Genomic DNA, 26329 nt, shown 5'->3' on the forward strand with positions numbered 1-26329 from the left:
CATAAAATTTAAACATCTCTATAACATTATATTATTAATTGCTATGATGCATTTAATATATTATTAATTGCTATGATGCAAGTATAAATGGCAACACAAAGCCTTCGGTCTCGAAACACCATTTAAGAGCAAACCAGCATGCTACAAAAGTATACATGCACAACTCCATTGACGATCACCTTTTTTTACAACAAAATTCCTTGTACTGAGATGAGGTGACAGAGCCACCCAGTTATTCAATTTTGAAATACATTTCCAAACTAGCCAGGTAAATGGTGAGAAAGGTATCATCTTATATCTGACTAGAATAATAGATACATTCAGCTTCGTTTAAAATAGCAAACACCACCTTCACAGATAACTCCATCTGGTTTGTTGTTCTCGTCAATGGCAGCATCTGCGTCTTCTTCATATGCTTCGTCGATCTCCGCACCTGCGTCTTCTTCAGGACCTTTATCAATGGAATATCCTCCGTCATTGAAATATTCTTCGTCAGCGTCATCATCTGCGTTTTCATGTTCTTCGATTTCCTTCTCCAGCGTTTGAAGATGCGCATAAGTAAAGGGATAAGCCTTGGCTCCAACACTGCGTATGGCCCTCACGGTATCTCTGGTATCAGTCACCGTTTTCCCTGGATGAATCACAATCAAGGCCGGGATGCCAGTCACATCGTAAATATCACCTAAATGTTCCTTTCTTTCATCTCCAAATGGAAGAGCCAACCATGGCATGCTTCCGTAGTATTCTTCAAAATCCTCCTCATTGTCGTCAGAAGAGATGAAAACAATCTCAAACGCTTCTCCTCTTTCCTTCAGTTCGTTGTATACCTTCACAAGCTTTGGAGTGAAACCTCGGCAAGGAGTACACCAATGCGCAGAGAAATACAGAGCAACAGTTTTTCCCACAAGCTCAGATACCAGGACCTGTTACACTAACCAAAATATATAAATGATATGCATCATTTATTTTATTTTATTTCAAGTGCAGCTTTTGAGAATATCCAAAAATCATTTATTTATTTTTTTTCCATGGCAGATTTTGGGAATATCCGAGAATCAAATGGTAAAGAGAATTAAAATTATTGATTTTTTTAAAATTTGTAATCAATCAGAAAATAGTTCTATATAGAATTCTCATCTACTATGAGTCACCCTAATTGACCAGTTACTATGGTGTTGAGTCTCTAATATTTAGCAACTAGGTGGAATTAACTGCACACATGTTTGTTTGATTGCCTACATCTAATATTCAGCAACCAAATAGACATAGGTGCAGTTAAATAGTTAACCGCACCCATGTCCCTCTGATTGCTTATCAACCATGTCCATCTGATTGCCTACCAACCATGTCCATCTGATTGCCTACCAACGGACATAGGAGCAGTAAAAAAATTAACCACACCATGTCCATTTGATGGCTAGAGAGCACTATAGACACAATCAAATAATTAAGAGCACCCAATAATTAACCACACCCATGTCCGTCATGTCCCTCTGATTGCTTAAGGATGGAGGATGGATATAAGAGCGGTCAAATAATTAATTGCACCCATGTCCATCTGATTGCTGACAAACGACCACAAATAATTAATTGCACCCATGTCCATCTGATTGCTGACAAACGACCATAAACACACGATACAATTAAATAATTAACCACACCCATGTCCAAATAATTAACTGCACCCATGTCCATATGATTGCTCACCGCAATACAACCATAAATACTGATCAAATAATTAACCCCACACATGTACATATAATTAAAATATTCAAATAATGAGCCATCTACATCAAATGCACTATCTATGGTATGATTCATAATTCAAAATTCAAGAAATCAGAAAATTGAAAGTAGTAAGTAGATATCAGTAACTCACCTCGTCACCTCCATGATTGATAACAAAGTTATGCTCATCTGAAACCAAGAGTGACTCCACGGTTTGTGCTTCTCGTTCGGCTTTCTTTTCGGCCTCAAGCTCAGCCAGCCGCTCTTTTGTAAATGGATAACCTCGGATTCCACATTCTTGTATAATTCCCATCCCCTTAATCTCGACTATTCTCCCGCCCGGACCTAAAATAACTAAGCCTGGGCCACACCCAAGGCTGAAGAATTGTAACAATTTTTGTGTAGTTTTGTCTCCAAGTGGCAAAGTCAGCCATGGAAAGTTTGCATAAAGCCTTCTAAATCCATTATCGTACATAGGTTGGATTTGTAACTCCAACGGCATAAACACAATCTCAAAGGCCTCCCCTCTCTCCTGAAGTTGATTATAAATCTCCACAAGCTTTCGATTAAACCTTCGCGAACCACTATGGAAGGCAGAAGAGGCGCTATCAAAATGCAGAGCAACTGTCTTTCCCGCAAGCTCCCTTACCGGAACCTATTGACAAAAGCCCAAATTGACAATGAAAGCATCATGTAATAAAATCTATGCACCTATTTTTAACAAGAAAAGGGAACCTATTGACAAAAGCCCAAATTGACAATGAAACCATCATGTAATAAAATCTATGCACCTATTTTTAACAAAAATATGGTGGGATAATTACTCGGTTACATTCAGTTAACTTGTAGTTTCACCCATTTTACAGATAGTTACAGCGAGTTTAAATCAATGCACCTATTTTTACTAAGAAAGTGTGGGATAATCACATTCAGCTGGCATGTAGTTTCAATAATTTTTAATTGTGTAGCTTTAAGCAATTGAATCAATTATTTATTTATTATTTATCTATTTCAGTATTAGTTAAATTTTTTATTTGAATTATTTTTTATTTCTTTTCAATTTAGGCTGATATTAATGTTCCATGTAAAAATAATTTTCCAACCAATGAGATGCTATACGGAGGCTGGATGACCGTTTGGATTGTTTGGATAATTGATGCAAGAATAATCTTCCAATCAATGAGATGCCTTATGGAGGCTAGATGTTTGTTTGGATAGTTCGATGTAAGAATAATTTTCCAACCAATGGGATTTATATTATTTTTTCAAGCTAGGCTGATATCAATGTTGGATGTAAAAATAATCTTCCAATCAATGAGATGTCAAGGAGATTCATATTTTTTTTCAAGCTAGGCTGATATTAATGTTGGACGTAAGAATAATCTTCCAATCAATGAGATGCTTTAATCTTCCAACCATAGTTGGATGTAAGAATAATCTTCCAACCAATGGGATGCGATATGGAATTTGAATGGCATTTGATAGTTTAATTCCCTCAAAGGTGGTTACTATCCTCCCTATAAGAATTAAACCCCACACAAACCACTTTCTCTACACCTCATGGGTTTCTGAGTGCATGATCTATTCTATAAGTTTTCAAGCTCAATAGCCAATTCAATGCATGCTTTCTTCCCTACATTGTCATAAAAATAATACCCCCAAAGCTATTTCCTATCCTCCCTATGCATGATCTATTCTATAAGTTTTCAAGCTCAATAGCCAATTCAATATATGCTTTCTTCCCTACATTGTCATAAAAATAATACCCCCAAAGCTATTTCCTATCCTCCCTATGAGAATTGAACAAAAAACCTGATAGAAACTAAAACCCATACAAACCAACTGATCTACACCTTATGGGTTTTTGTGTGCATGATCTATATTCTATTCTCTAAGTTTTCAAGATCAATAGCCAATTTAATATATACTTTCTTCTACATTCTCATAAAAGTAATTCACAAAGATATTTCTTATCTTCCAAAGAATTGAACCAAAAACCTCGTGCATGATCTATTCTCTAAGTTTTCAAGCTCAATAGCCAATTTAATACATGCTTTCTTCCTTACATTCTCATAAAAGTAATTCCCCAAGAATATTTCCTATCTTCCCTATAAAAATTGAACCAAAGACCCAGTTGAAAACCAACCCCATATAAACCATTGCTCTATCTTCCCTATAAAAATTGAACCAAAGACCCAGTTGAAAACCAACCCCATATAAACCAATTGCTTTACACCTTATAGATTTCTGTGCCCATCATCTCTAAGTTTTCAAGCTTAATAGCCAATTCAATACCTGCTGTCTTGCCTACGTTCCCATAAAAGAAACCCAGATTCGGATTTGCAGGTGAAGAAAAACACAAACAAAAAAAAAAAAAAGGAAAACACCCACCTTTCTTCCCACTCCATGGCCAAGGACATAATCCCGTTCATCAGACACCAGAAGAGACTCTATAGTATGTGAAGCATTCAGCTCCTCAAGCCTCTCTGCAGTAAATGGATACCCATCGGCACCATATCTTTTAATAATCTCCAAACCATTAGGGTTAGCAACTCTGCCGTCTTTGTCCAGAACAGTAAAGCACGGTTCCTCATAGCCCTTACGAAAGGTCTTTCTAAGATTTTCCCTTGTATTTTTATCTGAGAATGGCACGGCAAGCCATGGCATCCCTTGGAGGAGTTCCTCGGAACACTTATCATCATATTCTTCAGAAACGTAGATGATCTCGAAGTCTCCCTTCTCCAATAACTTTTCATAGATTTCGGACAAAATGGGCGTGGAGAAACGCCTGGAGACCCAAAAAAAATGGGCAGTAAAGTAAATGCCCACATATTTCCCTTCAAGTTCTGCAACTTTCACCTGTAGATTACATTGGATTCAATACATAGATTGAAGTTTTGGAACAGAATAAATGATATCAGATAATGTAACACTATAGTAAAATTATAACATTACCTTCTCTCCATTTTTTCTGATCAAGTAATCACGTTCCTCAGTGCAAAACAAAGAGCTCAAACTGTGGCGGGTTTCACCATTTCGTTCGCCCATGGTAAGCTCCTGTGTGAAGAAAGAGAAAAAGAAAATTTATAGGCGGAGGAGGCCAATTCAGTTTGATTTTGACCGGTACCTCTGCCAATCCTCATGAGAATTTATAGTGAGAGGCGACCAATTCAGTTATAATCTGTTTTTATAACATTTAACTTTTCCTCCTCTAAATTTTAGAGTTAACTGTATTTGTCAAGAACAAGTTTTTCAAAGCTGTTTTTCATAATTTGTTTGTCCATTAGTCAAATATAGCATATGTTTAAATTATATAAAGAGCTTTGTTTGGAAAACAAAAGCAATGTGTACAACTCGGAAATCATAATTCATGGTTTCACTAGTTCTGATCATATCCGGTTAGTGACACACACATCATGGTAATAGGGTTAAGATCAATTCTAGTTAGTGAGACAGCCATCAAGGTAAATTCATTGTTTCACTAGTTCTGATCATATCCGGTTAGTGACACACACATCACGGTAATAGGGTTAAGATCAATTCTAGTTAGTAAGACAGCCATCAAGGTAACAGGGTTGTTGGTATATTTTTATATTTAGAAGTTTATAGATGTTTAAATTGAATTGAATAATTAATTAATTATATTATAAGATATAATAATTAATATTTTTTTAAAATGACTATAGGTTTTTGTGATGTGTGGTTCATCATCAAGACAAGATGAAGAATCGGATCATAGACACATATTAAATAGATAGACACAGGCAAAAAAAGTGAAAGATTATTTTTCTTCATAATTTAAATAATTAATCAAATATATATAAATAAATATTAATATTATTTGTCACATAAACTTGAAAATACATTTGAAAATACATTTGACTAAACTAAGAAAATTATTTTTCTCATATATATATATATATATATTTGAAATTACCTTAAACTCCACTAAGAATTATGAGAGAAATAATTTATATATATAGATATCATATTATTACCCACTCCATAAAATGACGTCAAAGGATGCATCGTTAAAATAATGGGAAATAATATTCTTATTACAAAGCTTAATAAATAGGAAATTAGAATAAATTATAACACACCAAAGTCAAGGAAGAATATAAAAATAAATTAAGATCAATAACAAAAAATATATTATGTAAATATAAAATATAAAAAGGTGAGAAAATAAACCCACAAAGGAAAACAAAGAATCAATAAACTAAGGGGGGAAATTAGAAGAAACCAAAATTAAGGAAATAAAAAAAGAAAATCAAGGAAATTGACACAACCACTAAATCAAGAAGGAAAAAAAACTAAGAGGAAAGGGCAGGGATCCAACATGCTAATTTTCCATGTATCATCCTTGTTTGTCATCCCTGTTTATAATCCCTATTTAGATTACTTGACCTCCTTTCAATTTTAATAGCTTCCCTAAACTTACCGTGACGAAAATGAAAAATCTTAGCAATAATCTTAACCTCCTCAATGCATATATGATACTTTGTCTTCTTAGCATATGATACTTTGTCTTCTTAACATAATCCACCAAAACAATTCTTTTAATAGAATAAGTATTTTTTTTCTATTATATTTTGTTTTTTTAATATTGATATTTTAAATATTTTTTAGTTTTGCATTGCACGTATTAGTTTGTCTTTAACCAAAAATTTATGATGTTTATCCATAATTTAACATTAGGAATTCATTTTTTGTTATTTATTATTATTATTTAAATTTATTTATTTGTAAAGTGATTGGTTGAGGCCCTATTATGGGTTGTTTAATAACTTTCATTTCTATTAGTTATTAATTTTTAGTTTTTAGTTTTTTTTTTCCTTTTCATTTAATTTTTTGATTTTTTCTTTTTCTTTTATATATTTCTATTTTCATGAATTATAATTTTTTCACAAAATTTCAATTTAAAGTGACTTATTATTATATTAAAAACATATTTTAACAAATTTAATTATAGACTTATATATTAATAAAAATAAAACACGTACACATATAGATACGCTATTAGTTAATCAAATTTCTTAATTTTTAGTAATTACATTCATCAATACAGTATTTTATTAATTATTTTATTTTTATGATGAAATTTGTCTTTGTTATTTTTGGTTTCATTCATTTATATTTAAACTAAATCGTAAATATTTACTATGTAAACCTTACTTATTTTAAGATATTTAAATATATATAAAACCAAAATTATACTCAACTATATAGCCTTTATTTATTTATTTTAATATATTTAAGCGTTTACTCAAATCAAAATTATACTCTTTCCGTCTTATACAATAGAGCATCTGCATAGTTTTTTATAAAGAAATGATTCCTTTTTGGGCTAAATTTTATATAATACTTGTAAAATAAAAAGTTGAAAGTAATCAAATCTTGGATAGAATTTCTTATTTTTTTATATTTTATTTTTAGTATGCGTTATAAGGCTTTAAAATTGACAAATTTATATGCAACTGAAAAGATATTCCAGTCATAGTTAAGATGTTAATAGAAATATGGTTAGTTATTATTTTTACATAATTAAAAGAATTTTAAAAATATATAAAAGTGTATAAATAAATTTTTTTTTTTAAATATATGTGTGTAATTATTACGTTTTAGAAAGAGAAAATGTTGAAAATAATTCTTATTATAAATGGTCTATACTTAAATAATTTATAATAGAATTGGATTAAGCAATATAATATCTATTAGCACAATCATATTTGTTGATATAGTTGATATATCTTGATAAATATATATGAAGCATATCTACAACCACATTAGTAAATATGGTTGATATACATCGTATATCAACTACATTAATAATCATGAAAGGTATCTTGTTAGAGACTAATTATTTTTCATTCTTAAGAACTATATAAATAATAACCATCATATTATTCCATATTTATATATTTATGATTATTATATTAATATTATATTATATTATGTTATTATATTAATAGTTATATTTTTAAACTATAGTATAATTAACATATATAATAATAATAGTATTTTTTTTTTTTAAGCTTGATAGATCTTTTTTTTCATTATAAAATAAGCAAGCAAGTTACGACCACATAGACCCTGGTTAGGTGGTCTCAACTTTCCCATCGAGAAACCAAGTTTGTTGATCACCTAATCGCATTATAAGTCATCCCATAGCAAAAAATACTTAGTCTAGCTATCCAAGCTATATAAACTTGATTGTCATGTCCACAACCATATTCTAGTCGTCTATGTATATGTATGACTGCAAACTATAAATTAAAAGTTGTCTGCATGGAAACTAATCAAAAAATTACTAAGAGTCAACATTTTACCCCTCCTGCTCAGCGGATACCGATGTAACTGAGGCCGAATCTTTCGGGTTAGAGCCTAATAGATCAGTTAGCAAGAACATGCATGAGAAATGTTTATCAATATGGCCTAGGCGGCCATCCTATTTCTGAAATTGAAATTGCAGCTTTTGAAAGTCAGTTTTGTAATTTGGAAAGTCCTAGAGAGCAATCATCCAGATTTGTTCCACAACCTTGCCCAGGAGGTATTTCATAAGTTTGGTGAAGTAAAATTATAACTATGGACATGAACGAATTCCTCTAGCCCGATGATGGGTCTAGCCACAACAAATACATTCTATGGAATATTTCCTTAGGTTAGAACTAATTAAGAGGGCCTATGTCTTAGTCCTCTTAACCTGTTTGATGATGTCCTTGCTTGATCACTCCAGTTATCTCTTACTTCCTTCTTCAAGCACCTAAAACAAGTAAACAAAAACAAACAACAAACGTGGCTATAGACAAATTGTAATTCAACCTACTTAACAAGTCAAGAAACATTAAGCCATGAATGTGTAAGATGACAAAAGATGTAGAAAATAAATTGATACTTGCATATATTAATATCAAACAGAGATTACAACCATTTGTCTTGACGTTGCAGTCCTCCTCTGACAAGAACAGGTTCCCACACACTTTTGCTAGCATTCCATGATGGTAACAATCAACAATAGTTTTAAGGCTCCTCCCTTTAGGTTTCACTCCAAACCAAGTCACACTTCTCCCTCACACAACTACATAGCTACAACTAGTAATAACTTGTTGTCTACTCCAAACCAAAATAGCATAAGCACACCAACATCAACACTCGCTTGTGCTTGGGAAGAAGGGAGGTTTATATAGGAAAAATGGATGAGATATGGATCCTATTCTCATAGGAGAAGGGCTTATCCCTTGAGGTAGTTCCATTATTATAGGGGAAAGGATCCAAAACTGACATCCTCAACCCCATCCAGCAAAACCATTTACTAGACTTTCGTTACAAAGCTTCTAGAGCTGGAAGCTTCGGCTCCAAATTTAAAAAACTTTCCAAAACAGGATCGGTGCAACTGGAGCACAACTCAATCATTTTGTTTGGCACAAGGAGTAGTGCTTATCTTTGCACATTGGCGCAAGGGAGACAAAGGTCATTTGCATCGGTCTTGTAAACTGGGCAAAATAGAAGTTTTAGGGAAAATGGTGCAAAAGGGAATTGATCTGCTCATGAAGAGTGACACAATGGGAGTTTCTTCATGAAGGCAAATAATTCGGGGTTCACTGTAGAGGTCCTCCAGGATCAAGGAACGAGGAGTAAATGGACAGTGACAAAATGTTGTGTAACATATGCCCCCTAAAGTGTGAAGGCCCAGCTGGAGTGAGGGATGAAATGCTTTATAAATCAGTGCAGGGAACTGGTCTTGATCCAGGTGGATGTTGGTGGCCACCCACCTATCCCATTTGGACCCCCACAACTGTCTCTTTCAGCTTTTTCAGTTTCCTAAATTGTAGCACAGTTTACTATTTTGAGCAGTTTTTCAGGTCCTGAACTTCCAGAGCCGTTTTGAGGCCCTAAACGACATTTTTTTGGGAATCTGGGGCAACATGGGTCCATAAGTCCATGGGTCCATGGGTCCCTGGACCCATGTTTCCTCCCAAAGTTGTAGTGCTCGGATAGATCTTTCTAACGAGCTATTGTACGCATCAAACGGAGATCGTATGCCAAAGTTATGACCCCGGGAAATTGATATACCATTTTATCCAAACGGGACCCACAATTTGGCGTTTCATCTTCTAGGGTTAGGTTTTGGAATGTTAAGGGTTTTCCATTGTTTCTCAACAATAAATAGGCCTTCGAGCCTCATTGTAACACAATTTTTTAACAGTTCAAAGGCATGTAGCCACCACATCTCTTCTCAGAGATAAGCTACCATCACCCTAGCTGGTTTATTTCCATTACTGTTTGTAAGCATATTTCAGTGTTTTACATTAATGAAGTGAAGTATTATTTCTGCTGCATATCTATGTTTATGGTTATCTTTGTGTTTTATTGTGTTCCTGTTTAAATCCGGATCAGTGGTATCAGAGCGGTCTGCTTTTTCTCTGTTTTTCTTTGCATGTCCCCAACGAGGTCGGGATATAAGGAGTTAGGGCTTGAACTGGTTGAACCTTTGCAAGACCAGCCTCGCAAATCTTGACGAGCTCTCATGGCGGATGAGAAGAAAGATGAGGGGGCAGAGATCCTATCAAAACCTTGCTCGAAGAAGCCCTCGAGCAGCAAAGGAACGCGATGATGGATAGCTTTGCGCAGATCCTTCAGCGGCTACCCAGAGGTGACACATCGGCTTCCAACAGCTACTCTGGAAGCGCCACACCGTTTAAGGTACAAGTTAATTTTGAAATCCCCATCTTCGAGGGTCAAATAGACGCGGATGTCATAGATAAATGGTTAAATCTGCTAGATGGGTATTTTTCTGTTCATGAATTTTCAAATCGGGAAAAGATTGTTTTCGCTCTTCTCAAAGCAGCCCCCCACGTCAAGGACTGGTGGGAAACCTACTACGAGCAGAAGGATGAAAGTACAGGCTCACTATTTTCAGCCGCACCCACTTGGAACGACTTTCGAGATGCCATCAAGGAGCAGTACTACCCTGTCAAAAGCTACGAGGACAAATACATCAAATGGACCACACTGCGGCAGGGACGAGACCAAGATGTGCCGGAGTTCACAAACATTTTTCATACCCTTCGCACACAGTTGGGTATCAAAGATTTTGAGCTGCATCTGGTACTCAAATACCGTGGCTGCCTGCACAGATACATCCAGGAAGAGATGGTGTTCTTGAACATCTCCTCGCTCAGTACGGCGTACCGATACGCTGTCAAAATCAAGCAAAAGTTCAAACAGAAGAAGCGAGACTTTGGATCTGCAAATCCGAAGCCCAAAGGACAAAGCCAAGGCGGGGTGACCCAAGACAACCCGTCGAAGCCGCAAGAAAAGAACAACACCATGAAGCCGAAGAAGGACACAGGGAAGTGGTGTGAGTTCCACAAGAGTCCCACTCATAACACAAGTGAGTGTCGGACCAAGTAGTCGCTAGTGGCTGAGTTGAAGGCTTCCGAATGAGATGCATGTTCTGACCCTGAGCCAGAAACCAACAAGGGGAATGGCAAAGGGAAGCAGATCATTGATGCAGATCCCAGCGCCACTGTTGCCACCACCAAGATCCAGAAAGATGAGCCCAAAAATCCAGAGGAAGGGGAGCGTCTTTTCCACTCACAGATGTGGGTGAAGGGTTCACCGCTACAATTCATTGTTGATAGTGGCAGCCAAAAGAACCTCATTTCAGCAGAGGTCGTGAAGCGGTTGGGCCTACCGACTACACCACACCCATAGTCGTACAGTCTCGGGTGGCTTCATGAAGGACGAGGTCTCAAAGTTCGCCAGCAGTGTCGCCTTCCCTATAGCATCAAGCCCTTCACAGACGAGGTATTGTGTGATGTTACACCTCTGGATGTTTGTGATGTGTTATTAGGCCAACCATACTTGTGGAGGCGACATGCTGTGTATGATTCAAGGCCTCGTGCTGCCATTATTTATTTAAATAATTCATTATACAGGATACCGGAGGTAGCCCCACCTACTACCACATCTTTGATCACTGCTAAGAAAGGCAGCAAGCTCATCTCCCAGACCAGGAAATTTATCTGTCTGGTTCACTCCCAAAGTAAGGGGAAGATCGTTGCTACATCCATGACCCCTGCAAAGGGTTCCTCCATGCAGCAGCAGTAGCAAAGGGATACGGTCATGACAGAACACAGGAACAACTTCTCCTCACCCACAGAGATACCACACAAGTTTCAAGTGGGCGACAAAGTTTGGTTACATCTGCAGAGAGAACGCCTTACCAGAACCCATCAGAAACTCAGGCGACTCCGACATGGTCCTTACACCAGTACCAAGGCTAAGGGCAACAATGCTGTGAAGCACAACATTCCTCCATTCCTTGGCTTGCACCAAGTGTTCAATATGGACCATCGTCAACCATGCTTCCCACCATTACTGGACACATCAGAGATTGCAGGACAAGTTCAGCAGATGGAGGAACTCAACGCAATGGGGACCATTGCTTCCTAAGGGATGAGGAATGATCCAGGTGGATGTTGGTGGCCACCCACCTATCCCATTTGGACCCCCACAACTGTCTCTTTCAGCTTTTTCAGTTTCCTAAATTGTACCACAATTTACTATTTTTAGCAGTTTTTTGGGTCCTGAATTCCAGAGCCGTTTTGAGGCCCTAAACGACGTTTTTTGGGTAATCTGGGGCAACATGTTGCCTCCCAAAGTTGTAGTGCTCGGATAAGTCTTTCTAACGAGCTATTGTACATGTCCAACGGAGATCGTATGCCAAAGTTACGACCCTAGGAAATTGATGTACTAATTTACCCAAACGGGGCCCACAATTTGGCGTTTCATCTTCTAGGGTTAGGTTTTGGAATGTTAAGGGTTTTCCATTGTTTCTCAACAATAAATAGACCTTCGAGCCTCATTGTAACACAGTTTTTGAACAATTCAGAGGGATGTAGCCACCACATCTCTTCTCAGAGATAAACTACCATCGCCCTAGCTGGTTTATTTCCATTACTATTTGTAAGCATATTTCAGTGTTTTACATTAATGAAGTGAAGTATTATTTCCGCTGCATATCTATGTTTATGGTTATCTCTGTGTTTTATTGCGTTCCTGTTTAAATCCGGATCAGGTCTACTGTCAGAAAACCTACAAACTAGTATAGAATCTAGATACATATACATAAACTGAGATCTTTGTCAAATGATACATGAATCGTGGCATGGACACAGCCATCCAGAGAATGATCATGTAAATGGATCCAAGTATGGGCACAACCATCCGTCAAAGAGGATCATAACGAACCACAGTATGGTCGCAGCCATCCAACAATGAGAAGGATCACATATGATAACTCATGGTCTGGTCACAGCTAGCCATCTGATAGAGACATGCATATCATCATAACCATGTCATTCCATGTCACTGCATTTCATCTGGGTCTCCCACATCAATCCATCGTGGACCAACCATGATTTTCCATGTGTTCCTTTTGTCACATGAAATTAAAGGATATGGAAATATAAGTGTTATGATGCCTAAGAGACAAGAAAAACAAATTCAAAATGTGGTGTATGTTCCAGGATTAAAGAAGAACTTAATTTCAATCTCTACCATCACAGATCAACATTTAAAAGTTGAATTTGTGAAATCACATTGTTTGGTAAAGAATGTGTAGGACAACTACAAAGTTGTTGCAAAAGGAATGAGAATTGGAGGCTTATACAAGTTGGATGTAATGAAGAATGGGCATTAAGCTTTGGCATCAACAGGCATGTCAACTATAGAACTTTGGCATCAAAGGTATGGACACTTAAATCATAATGACCTAATGTTACTACAAAAGAAATTGATGGTAGAAGGTCTTCCAAATATTAAGGGTGAACACTTTGAATGTGAAGGTTGTGCACTAGGAAAACAACATAGGGAAGAATTTCCTGTGCATGAAAATAAAAGAAAACATGAAATACTTGAACTAGTGCATACTGATGTATGTGGTCCTAAGAAAACTAAGTCACTTGGTGGAGCATATTACTTCCTTATATTTATTGATGATAGCACTAGATACACCTGGGTATACTTTATAAGAAACAAAAGTGACGTGTTTGAATACTTTAAGGAATTCAAGAGTATGGTTGAAAAGCAAACAGGAAAGAACATTAAAATTCTTCGATCATATAAAGGTGGTGAATACACTTCAGGAGCTTTTATCAAATATTGCAAACAAAATGGAATTATACAACAATTTACAATACCACATACACCTCAACAAAATGAAGTAGCTGAAAGAAAGAATAGAACATTAGTTGAATGTGCTCATAGTATGTTGAAAAGTAAAGGACTTTCTAATAGTTTTTGGGCTGAAGCCATTAACACAACTGTATATCTTAAAAATAGAAGTCATACTAAGTATCTTGAGCACAAAACACCATTTGAAGCATTTTATGGTTTTAAACCTAAAATTAGTCATTTAAGGATATTTGGATGCAAGGCCTTTGCTCATATTCCTAAAGAGGATAGGAGAAAGTTAGATGCCAAAGTCATCAAATGTATTTTTATTGGATATTGCACTGATCAAAAAGCATATAAAATGTATGATCCAAGTACTCACAAAGTCTTTGCAAGTAGAGCTGTTATATTTCATGAGCATGTAGATAAACAAATAAAAGAAGATGAACATAATACATGGCAGTCTTCTTATGAAAGCTTTAAGGAAGAAGAAGAAGTTGCGGAATCAACTCAAGAACTAGAACACATGGACATTCCAAAAGACACATCAAGGAATCAAAGTCCACAAAGAAGTGATGAAGGCACTCCACAGAGAAGAAAAGGAGAAGGTACTCCACAAAGTAATGAACCTCTAAAAAGGTAAACACGACAGATTCAAGCCCCCATCAGGTATAAAGATTATGCCTTAATGTCTCAAGTAATGAATGATTTTGAGCCCTTAAATTATGAACAAGCCAAAAATCATAAAGAATGGATGGAAGCTATGAAAGAAGAATATGATTCTATAATGAAAAATGAAACATAACTACCTGAAAATAAAGTCCCTATAGGATCAAAATGGTTGTACAAGACAAAATTTAATGCAGATGGTAGCATAGATAAGTATAAAGCAAGATTGGTTGCAAAAGGATATTCACAAGAAGAAGGTATAGATTATGAAAATACCTTTGCTCCAGTTGCAAAAATGAATACAATTAGAATAATGATAGCATTGGCAACTAAATATGATTGGAAGCTACATCAATTAGATGTAAAGTCAGCTTTTCTAAATGGTGACTCAAAAGAAGAAATTTATCTTGTTCAACCAGAAGGATTTGTAAAGAAGGGTCAAGAACATCTTGTATGCAAGTTAAAGAAGGCCTTATATGGACTAAAACAGGCCCCCAGATATTGGTATGAGAAAATCAACAAATTCTTCTTTCAGCAAGGATTTAAAAGGAGTAAAAATGATCTTAATTTGTATGTCAAGATAGACAAAAATGGGGATATAGTATTACTTTCTATATATGTTGATGATCTAATAATAACAAGGAGTGCTGATAAATTAATTACAGATATAAAAAGAAAGTTATCACATAATTCAAGATGAAGGATCTTGGTGAGATGCATTATTGTCTAGGTCTTGAAGTATGGAGAAATGATGGAAAAACCTTAATCACACAAAGCAAATATACAAATGAAGTACTAAAGAGATTTCATATGAATGAATGTAAAGTAGTGAGTACTCCATTGGAACAAAATATCAAACTAAGAAGTGATGATGGAACAAAAGAGGTGAATGGAACATTGTATCGACCATTAGTGGGAAGCCTGAATTATCTCACTACCACTAGACCAGACATTGCTTATGCAGTAAGCATACTTAGTCAATTCATGGCTAAGCCTCATGAAAGCCATTGGATAGCTGCAAAAAGGGTCATTCGATACTTAAAGGGAACTATTTATTTTGGTATTGAATATACTAATGCTTGTAATGTTGAATTGACAGGTCATTCTGATTCTGATTGTGCTGGAAATCCAGATGACAGGAAATCCACCACTGGATACGTCTTCAACATAGGATCGGGAGCTATATCATGGAGCAGTAAGAAATAGGCAACGGTTTCCTTGTCATCAACTGAAGCAGAATATAAAGCATTATGTAGTGTCACCTGTGAAGCTATATGGCTCAAAGAATACTTGAAGATGTTGGTGAAGGTCAACAATAACCTAGAGTGATCAGATGTGACAATCAAAGCACCATCAAACTGGGGAACAATCATGTATGTCATGCAAGGTCAAAACATATAGACACGCAATACCATTTTGTAAGAGAAAAGGTCCAATCAAAAGAAATTTCTCTAATGTACTATAATACAAATGAGAATGTAGCTGACATATTCACTAAGCCTCTTGGGAAGGCAAAATTTTGAGTTTTGTAGAAGTAAGTTATGTGTTGTAGAAAATCAAGACTATAATGTAAGCCTAGTTGAGACTTAGACCAGCAGGCATAACAATTAAGAGTATGTTTACAGTGTCTTATATATTGTATAGTTGTCATATGGTTGGATTTAAGGGGGAGTGTTGGAAAACAATGGTAATTCCAACCACCACCATTAATGCAGTAGTTAGACACCTCTAGAGGATTTAGCAGACGTTTCAAGTGCAGCTTCTAGAATTCGACGGATGCATTGACAAATAAATAGCTTCCTGGAGAAGCCACCGCCCCACCGAACTCCAAAAGTTTCTTTGTTGTGTATAAATACCTATTCGCCATCGAATGGAGGCAAGGTGTTCTGTGTTTCGTGTGTTCATTTCTGAGTTTGTGTGCTCTCTGTTTCCTACTACCTAAACTCAAATGCCTAAAATGTTTTTCATGGCTAGAAGCACACAATTGCATTCTCATTTGGAAATTCTGTGTAAGAAGGGCTTTCAGGGACCAAGCTGATGTAGTCATTGTCATTCATATGGAGAGGACACATAATCTCATTATCCACTATCCCTTTGCCTCATTTATCTGAAATGGGGTGTTACATATGATTAGCTATCCTACTGATTGGGATTGTTTAGACATTAACTTTTGCCTTCGCTAGTGGTTTGTGGATCACAAACCCCATCGTACTTTGGACTTCTTTTTCATATGGGACATATGGAAGTCAAGAAATGCCTTCATATTTAATCAAGTATTACCAAACATTTGGAGGACCTGTTGTAGCTTCCTAACATACTATTCGGAATACTCTGTCTTCTTGCCCCTTGTTCATAAAGGTCCTTTCCCTCCGAGTGACCTTTGGTCTGCCTATCTTGTAAGTTTCTTTCATGGTGTTTCATTATTTGATTTATGCGGATGTAGTATGGTCATTCACATTGCCTATCTTGTAAGTTTCTTTGATGGTGTTTTATTTTTTGATTTATGTGAATATAGTATGGTCATTCACATTGATACTGTTTTTTTTTTTTTTTTAGATTTTACTGTCACTGTGGCTTGGGATCCAACACCCAAGTTGAACTACTCACTCTTGGGTCCTTCATCGTGCAACTTGGCTTGGTCTCACGGATCTCACTGTATTTAGAGATTCCAAATCAGTTATAGAATGGGCAAATGACAGATTCCAAATCAGTTATAGAACGGGCAAATGACAAGGGCTCTTTAAACTCTTAAGCTGTTGATCAATGGAAACTCTGAATCAAAGTCCTGTCAGCAGAGTTCCAATATCTATCTATTATGCATATCTATCGGATCCAAAACAGATAAGCTGATTGCCTCTCTAAAAAGGGTTGCAGCTCAGAGCCCCGATCGGATAATCTTCCAGAAGCTTGAGAATGGCGTTCTGAAAGGGGATGGCTTCATTCTAATTTAATGAGTCCGAATTTTTTTGTCTGCAGGGCTCACTGTCTTTCCCCTGTTCTGGATGATCCTCTGTTTTTCTTTGTCTACCAGGGCCCTCTGTTTTATATTGTCTTTTTTGTCTTGGCTTAGGTTGATAATTTTTCCCATCAGCAGGCTTAGATATTTTGTCACGGAATTATGAATACAGGACTGATAGGTTAATGATATTCTCTACATCATTTTTCAATGGCGAATGAGAAATTCCTTTTTCTGATATATGTACTTTCTTCCTGTAATAGAAACCTGTTTTTCTGTATGGAAAAGAAAAAGGTGCATATGTATTTGTCTATCGGCATTTAGTGATATTGTGTAATATCCTTTTCATTACTTCATCTATCTCAACTATTCATTATAATAATTTGACATTTTATATACATATTCAATTATCAACAAATCATAAAATAGTTATTCAATTATGAGTAAATCATAGTTTACATGCGAAAAAAAGGTGTATAGCTACTTTCATGACTGATGAACAGAAGCAAACTGTTTTTAATAAAATCCACATGCGGAAGTAATCTTTCACAAGTATATATCCTTGATTGTCAATTGAATTCTCGTTAGAGTGGCCAAAGCAATTTATTCATTGTAGCTGTAGATGCCCTTCACTCAACAAAGTTCAAAGATGGATACAATTAATGATAAACAGGGTTCTCAAACGAGCATTTATCGCCATCAGGCTTTAACGAGCAATGTAACAAACATCTCCATCACAGATTACTCCACCGGATTTACTGCTCTCGTCAATCGCAGCATCTGCGTCTTCTTCAGAACCTTCGTCAACCGCATCATCTGCGTCTTCTTCAGAACTTTCATCAGTGGAATATGCTTCTTCAGGACTTTCATCAGTGGGATATGCTTCTTCAGGACTTTCATCAGTGGAATATGTTTCTTCAGGACATTCATTAGTGGAATATCCTTCGTCACTTGAAGCATCTGTCTTTTCATGTTCTTCAATTTCCTTCTCCAGAGTTTGAAGATGCGCATCAGTAAAGGGATACGCCTTGGCTCTGTACCTGCTTATGGCATTTGTGGCATCGATGGCATTAGTCACCAACTTCCCATTGGGATGAACCACAATGAAGGTTGGAATGCTGCCAACGCTGTAAAACTCTACTACATCGTCTCTAGTTTTATCTCCAAATGGGAGAGCCAACCATGGCATGCCTTTGTAGTAGTCTTCAAACGTCTCTTGATCACGGTCACTTGAGATGAAAACAATCTCAAACGTTTCCCCTCTTTCCTTCAGTTCGTTATATACCTTTACAAGCTTTTTAGTGAAACTTCTGCAGGGACGACACCAATAAGAAGAGAAATACAAACCAACTGTCGTACCCACAATCTCAGATACCAGGACCTGTGACAAGAATCAAAACATATAAATGATCAGCATCATCCAAGACAATACAAGTCCTGACCAGATCTCTAACAGGACTCCACCAAGAAAACAGTCAAAATTCAAAACCCAATAGATGTAACACTCTTTATGCCCTTGTCTTTTTTGGGTTGGGTTGGGTTGATTGGACTTGTTACATTCTTGATTTTCATAGGCTATTATTAAGATGGGGTTACAAAAATCTTCCTCATCTCAAAGCATCAAAAGTTTGCGGAATTAACTTTTCGAGTATATCTAGTGAAAGCTGTGGAGGCATTGCCGGGACAGTCAAAAGTGGTCAGAATCCGGGCAAAAAAATTTCAAAAAATCTTGTAGGGACAGTGTCTGAATTGTGTTTTTGATACTGGAAGTGGATTCAGCACCATCAAACCATGATGTCTAGGACACCTAAAATTTTGAAGTTTAACAATTATAACTTGGATTTATAAAAATCTCTGTCGGATTTTCTCTAAATATGACCGAAATTTCCATAACTTTCCGAGCAATTCCTCCTGTTAGTTAGACTACTACATTAACTTCTAACGAGTATATCGCCAATTGTATTTAGGACTGATGCACTTTGGGCTTGGAAGTCAGGCTGTATCTAGTGAAAGCTTGTGGAATCAACTTCTAACGAATATATCTAGTCCAGTCAAGCCGAATCGGGTTGCCAATTGTATTTAGAACAGATGCACTTTGAGGCTTGAAAATCAAAAGTTGTAGTCCAATGATTAAGTATAGAGATTTGGGACTCTCTAAAGTCCCAAATCCTAAACAAAATTATATATGCTTCAGAGATGCTCCAAACGATGCAATTTCTTTTTTTAAAAAGATATATCCGGTGGATCCATGAATTAAGAGGTGGTGGCAATCTATTATTTTGGGAATCACTCTATTAAGCACGGAAGGGCAATTGACATAAGTGCTGCAGTGAGGGACTTCAAGACTTTCAAAAATAACCCAGGACATAAACCTAGCCCTCTCTGCTTTCAGCATTATCACGATTCACCCAATAGGGAAGCCCAATGAATAACTCTGCTTGACCATTTCTATATATAATCCTCATCTACTATGAAGAAATAGAACATATTTCTATGTAGTGATACTTATTTCTATGACGTGATTCATAATTCGTGGCAGAAGGACACTGAAAGAAGCAAGTATATCTCAGTAACTCACCTGGGCACCTCCATTCTTGACGACGAAGTTGCGCTTATCAGACACCAAGATCGACCCCAGAGTCTCTGCTTCTCTTTTGGCTTTCTTTTCGGCCTCAAGCGCATCCAGTCGCTCTTTATTAAATGGGTAAGCTCGGCCACCATATTGTCGTATAACGTCCATTGGACTCATCTCAAGTGTTTTCCCGTCCGGACCTAAAATAATCAAACCCGGGGTACCCACAATTCCGAAGTAGCCATACAATTTATTTATCCTTTTGTCTCCAAATGGTATAACCAGCCATGGCATGCACGCATAAAACCTTTGAAATCGATTCTCGTCTATGTCTGCCGAAACCCACACAATCTCAAAGGGCTCCCCTTTCTCCTGAAGCTCATTATACATCTCCACAAGCTGGTCATTGTAATCTCGCCATGGTTCATTCAACGCACAGTCGGCGCGAACGAAATGCAGAGCAACCATCTTCCCCACAAGTTCCGCTACCGGAACCTACTGGGAAAAACCCAAAGTGACAATGAGACATGAAGCAATAAAATGGAAGTCGAATGATGGAACGAAACTCAATGGCCCAATTCAACACAAGTATTCATTAGACTTATTGCAGCATTATCTATTCTCCAGGTTTTCAACACATGCTTTGGTCCTTACTTTCTCATAAAAGAACCCAAATCCAAATTTCAAAATGAACAAAAACATTTCTACTGGGTTTCTGTTAAGGTATTTGTTTGATGTAAAATTATTGGTTCAATTCCTCACTAAAATATCCTAGAAATAAAGTTACTATTCAATTCCTGGTTTTAATCTGAATAATTTATTAAACATAACGACACTAAACTTAAAATAAATTTAAAAAAAAAAGGAAGGAAGGAGGGAAAACAGCCACCTTTCTTCCTTCAGGGCCAAGGACATAATCTCGTTCATCAGAAACCAGAAGAGTCTCTAGACTCTGTGCAGCATTCAGCTCCGCAATCCTCTCTGCAGTAAATGGATATCCCTCGATGCCAAATTTTTGAATGATCCTCTCACCTGCAGTGGTTATAACTCTGCCGGTTTTGTCCAAAATAACAAGGGACTGCCCGAAATGAGGACGAAGGGCCCGAATAATCTTATCTCTTGTATTTTCGTCTGAGTATGGCACCGCAGGCCATGGCATCGTCTGGTGGAATTTCTTGAATGACTTCTTATCATGATCCGAAGAAATGAAGACGATCTCAAACTCCCCCTTCTCCAATAACTTTTTATAGATTTCGCACAAAATGGAGGTGGAGAACCAATCCGATGGTGTATTCCAAGCGGCACAAAAGTAAAGACCCACATATTTATATTTCTCTTCTAGTTCTTCAACTTTCACCTGTAGATTAGATTGGATTGGTTTCATTACATTAAATGATAGATTTCACAACTCATAATGAAGGGACTTTTGATAGATTTTATGTGGTAGATACCCAAGAAAAAAAAAATTGTTTACTTATTAATTTTTGTCTTAGCAATTTTGGTGTTTTAGAATGATTTGCAAATAGTTTTTAAAAATTTTGGTGTTTGGAATCGATTTGTAAATAATTCTTAAAATTTTAATGTTCGGAATAGATTTACAAATAATTTTTAAAATTTTTGTGATTGGAATAGATTTGCAAATAATCTCTAAAATAATAAATTTCTCCTTTCCGAATCAGACACCCTTTAACAATCCTACCTTCTCTCCATTGTTTCTGATCAAGAAATCACGTTCATCGGTGCAAAGCAATGATCTCAGACTTTCGTGGGTCACTGCTTTCTCCTCCTCACCCATGATATGCTAACACAATAAGTTTCTCCTTTCCGAATACAGTATTGCATGTTCTTGCACTGCAATTTCTCAGATCTCCTGTGTGTAAGAAAGAGAATTTATAGCCGGACGGTCAATTCCGTTCTAATTTGACCGTTACCTCTACTCTCAAACTAAAAATGCGAGGAGTGTTTTCTAAATTCCCTTTTTCTATGAAATTTGGTTACTTCTATTTACCAAGAAAACCATTTATATCAATTTTTTAAAATAGTTTCTCACGTGTTTTGTCCGTTAACTAAATATAACATATAATTGTATTATATATAGTTTTGTTAGGTACACAAAAGTAAAGGTAAACGTGCAAGTTGGAATTCATAATTAATTTCTTTACGAGTTCTCGTCAAATATATAGCTATTTGATTGAAATTATTTCAGTGTTAACTTATTTTGATTCAGGAGTTTTTTTTTGGTATTTTTCTAAAAAAAAAAAAAAAAAGAGGTGTTTTATTATTATTTTTTGTTCTGATAGATTTAGATTTACATTTACGATGTTGTGCTTTATACTTTTACAAAGTAGAACACTATCAAAATTATTCCTTTTATTATGAAGGCTGATTTTCCTTCTTCCCAATACATGGTCGATGTATCATCTCCAAGAATAACAATGTCACCATTAATATCCTTTAAAGAGAGGAATATGACTCTATCTCCTATCATATTATGAGAGCATCTATTGTCTATTTACTATTGATTTTCTATATCTTGTGGACATAGGGATAAACTACATTCATCTTGCTACTCTTGCCTCCAACTCTAGATCTTCTTATTCCTATTTATGTTGATAACATTTTCTTCTGTTTTATTTTCCCTTATTTGAGTAGGTTCTTTCTATTTGGTATATTGTAGAGGCTTTATCAACTTTATTTTAAGATCCTTTTCCTTTTACCAAAAATTATTATATGTAGAATTTAACATGATCTAAGAAGTGGGAAAATGAATTTTGATTTATGATAACACTCTTATCATAACCTCTAAAGTTGCTACTTACATATCCATTCTTGGAGATCTTATGTGATCTCTTTCTTTTAGTTATAATATTATTATTTCTCCTATGATGATGTTTATAATATATTCCCATATGGCCAAAATATACAATAAAAGAAATAATCATAGAATAGCCTTTGATACATAGATGTAGAGGGCCTTCATGAAGGAATTAGCTTTCTTTGTCAATTTTCTTGAAGCGTTGGCCTCTTGTTGCTTTCTTCCTCATTATTGATGTGCTTTTGTTTTATCTAATCATCACCTTATTTAGTATTATTTGTGTGGATGGTTTTGGCATTCCTCTATTGATTTTTGGCTTTGTTCCCCATTATGTTTGACAGATTGTTGATTCCTTTAAGCATGCCAACATAGCCTACTTAGAATCTTGCTTGAACTTAATTCTTCCTTGACAACTTCATGATAACCGATGTCATTTTTAATGCACATGGATCTCTAGCAGTTGAGTTTATTAAATCCAACATTTTAGACCTCCTTCCAAATTCCAGATGATTATTTCCTCTTAAAGATAATTTCTCAATGAAACAATATCAATTTCTAGTTCATGATAATGATCTTCTCTTACTTCTTATTCTCCTTTCATCACCTCTTCCACTCTTTTGGATTCTTATAGCTAGGTCTTTAGGATAACAAATGTGTTCTTCAATTCATCAAAATCCTTATCTTTGTCATCACATTCCTACAAAAATTCTTGCTATTTTTTGTTAGTCATTGTAATCCTCTTAATATACTCTAAATTAGAGATACGTTTTCTTCCGAAATGTACCTTCTCATTAATATATTTTTCTAAATCAAATCTCTCTAGGTCAGTGTATTGAGCTCCCATGGTCACGAGCATAAATTCCATCACATCCTTATCAAATGCATAGCTACCAATATCTTTACATGGACCACACATTTATTTTTCATGCTTTAAGGTTTTCTCTACTCTTCATGTCCTTATCGATCACTACCGTTTATAAACTTGTATATGAATATCTAGAAGTGAGATGTCCTATTATTCTACAAATACTATAGAATAGTAGCTTACCCATGGATTAAACCTCTTCTCCATCTTCTTCACCTTCATCTTTTTACTTTGAATATGAATTATTATTTTGATGATCATCAACTTGAGAATTCATAACTAGGAGATCTTCTTCATATTCTAATTCATTACTTGAGCAGTCATGGTATTCAATGTGTACTTCTTGCTTTTGAGATGACTTCTCTATATTTTATTTGTATGTACTGCATATGCCAACTCCCTCATAGATGCATAAAAACTCATCCAATATTTATTTGAAAATCTAACAATAATTTATCTTATCAGAATCTGAATTTGATAGTGCACTCAAGATTGCCTTCATAGCTTCTACATTATATATATTATCTTTTAATTTCCATCTACTACAAATATCCATACATATACGCCAAGAGCCATTAGATGAAATTTCATTTTTACCTTCTAGATTGCATAATTTGATCCATTCATTATTAGTACTCCTTATAGAGATAAAACAACCTAGTTAACCATAGTCCCTCATGATCTATCTATGGTTAAAATGTTCCTGAAGGAACCTGCTTTGATACCAATCGTTAATACTGAGAAGGGGTGAATGAGTATTATACAATTTCTAGTAGCCTTTAAGACATTCGAGTTATTAATAATAAATCACACAACAATACCATAAATCAAATAAAGTATACATAGATGAGGAGACACATGTATTTACATGGAAACCCATATGGGAGAAAACTACAGAACTTATGTTTGAATATTGTTGTAGGCTCTAGCCTACTATTCCATTCAATTTATTGGCAATAGTAGCTAGAAGGAGACACTGATCCCCTAATATTTATAGGAACCAACCTTAAGGAGACACTAATCCATTGATATTTATAAGAACCAACCTTATGGAGACATTAATACTTCTAGACTTACAGGAGCGAACTTGTAGGTAGGGAAAATTTTAAGGATGGAAATTTATTTTAAAGTTTAGAAACTTTGGTGAATCTCACTAGTAAATAATATGCAATTTGTAAAATGTTTGGCAATGCTTTTGTAAAAGTATTAAAATTTATAATAATTTTAAATAGTCTTTATATAAAATTTTGGCGATTTTTAAGGTAAAATAGTTTTATACTATAAAATTTAGGCGAATAAGTTTTAAAAAAAAATGGAATTTAACAAATCTTTTTGTTTGGAAAAAACATGGAACATTAACTGACTTGTGAATATTAGCCCCTAAAATTTTACCTGCATGAAGGATACTTTAATACCATGATATTTACAAGAACCAACCTAAAGACGAAATTGATCCCATGAGATTTATAGGAACCAAAATGTAGGAGACACCAATCCCATAACCTTTAATATAATTAACATAAAGAAGACACCTCTCTCCTAATTTGAAAGAACCAACTTGCTCTGCTATTAGATCCCTTTTTCATACATTTTCAAACTCATCTCCATAGAATTTCTAGATTAAACTTTCTCATACAAACGTCTCAATCACTTCTCGGGCTTGACCTTCCTTAAGGCTTCTTTAGCTTGTTCACAAACCTATCTTATACACTAGTTATTTACTAGCTCTTTAGATATGAATTTAAACACATGCAAATAAGCCATACAACAATTATTTAATCTTCTTTTATAGTCCTACTTTATTGATGCACTACATTTCTTCACCTCTGACTCAAATTTTATCTCAACCACATCACACAGTCTATATTTAATAACATTGCACACTCTATATTCAGGAACATCACACACCCTATATTTTGCATTCATATCTTCTCTGGTCTCTACATTTTACCATCATGCACACTCACCATTCTTAGGATATTTTTCCCTAACTTGCCTCACTATTATTTAATATATCACCTTTACTTTTATAGTTTGAACTCTTTCCTTTACCATGGGCATTGATCCATGGTATTAACTTATGGAAGTGTAGGTTGACCAGGTCACTCTACCTTCTTGAGTAGCTTAAGACACCATATTTTATTCACAAACAACAATCTCATAGTTCCCTTAGTTCCATATCTAACTTGGTATAATCTCTCTATTACCAAACTAGTTCTCTCTCTCTCTCTCTCTCTCTCTCTCTTACTCTCTCTATCTCAACTAGTTCTCTCTCATTCACTTTGTTTTTTTTTTCTCTACCATATTCATACACATAATCAACCTTTACTCTCCATGCAATTCTCCACTCCTTGTGCGTGTGCTACTATCCCTTGTGCTCTCTGACAGCTCTCAAGCAAACCTGACATTTTTCTAATAACCTTTTTATTGCCACTTTATCCATAGGTCATCTCCTTTACTTATGTGACTTAAAAATTATATTAATCAACAAACCATATTGTCTTCCTTACTAGTCACATTTATATAAAAAGAATGGTGTGA

At 35.5% G+C, this 26329-nt stretch overlaps 2 protein-coding genes across 2 annotated transcripts; both read right to left on the reverse strand.

The window, feature by feature from the left end:
• Window positions 1–320: 320 nt before the first annotated feature.
• LOC149176881 (putative nucleoredoxin 1) lies at window positions 321–4776 on the reverse strand. The gene is made up of 4 exons (XM_089421600.1): window positions 4684–4776; window positions 4120–4587; window positions 1880–2383; window positions 321–923 (listed from the first exon to the last, which is right to left on the reverse strand). The coding sequence occupies exons 1-4, from the start codon at window positions 4774–4776 to the stop codon at window positions 321–323; spliced, it is 1668 nt and encodes a 555-aa protein (XP_089277726.1).
• A 13466-nt stretch (window positions 4777–18242) lies between these two features.
• On the reverse strand, window positions 18243–21903 carry LOC149176882 (putative nucleoredoxin 1). The gene is made up of 4 exons (XM_089421601.1): window positions 21808–21903; window positions 20998–21465; window positions 20115–20603; window positions 18243–18917 (listed from the first exon to the last, which is right to left on the reverse strand). The coding sequence occupies exons 1-4, from the start codon at window positions 21901–21903 to the stop codon at window positions 18243–18245; spliced, it is 1728 nt and encodes a 575-aa protein (XP_089277727.1).
• Between the last annotated feature and the right edge of the window lie 4426 nt (window positions 21904–26329).

The sequence above is a fragment of the Pinus tabuliformis genome, chromosome 4_1 (genome assembly GCF_031772625.1).
Source record: "Pinus tabuliformis cultivar Carrire ecotype Pingquan chromosome 4_1, CPIR1, whole genome shotgun sequence".
Taxonomy (NCBI): domain Eukaryota; kingdom Viridiplantae; phylum Streptophyta; class Pinopsida; order Pinales; family Pinaceae; genus Pinus; species Pinus tabuliformis.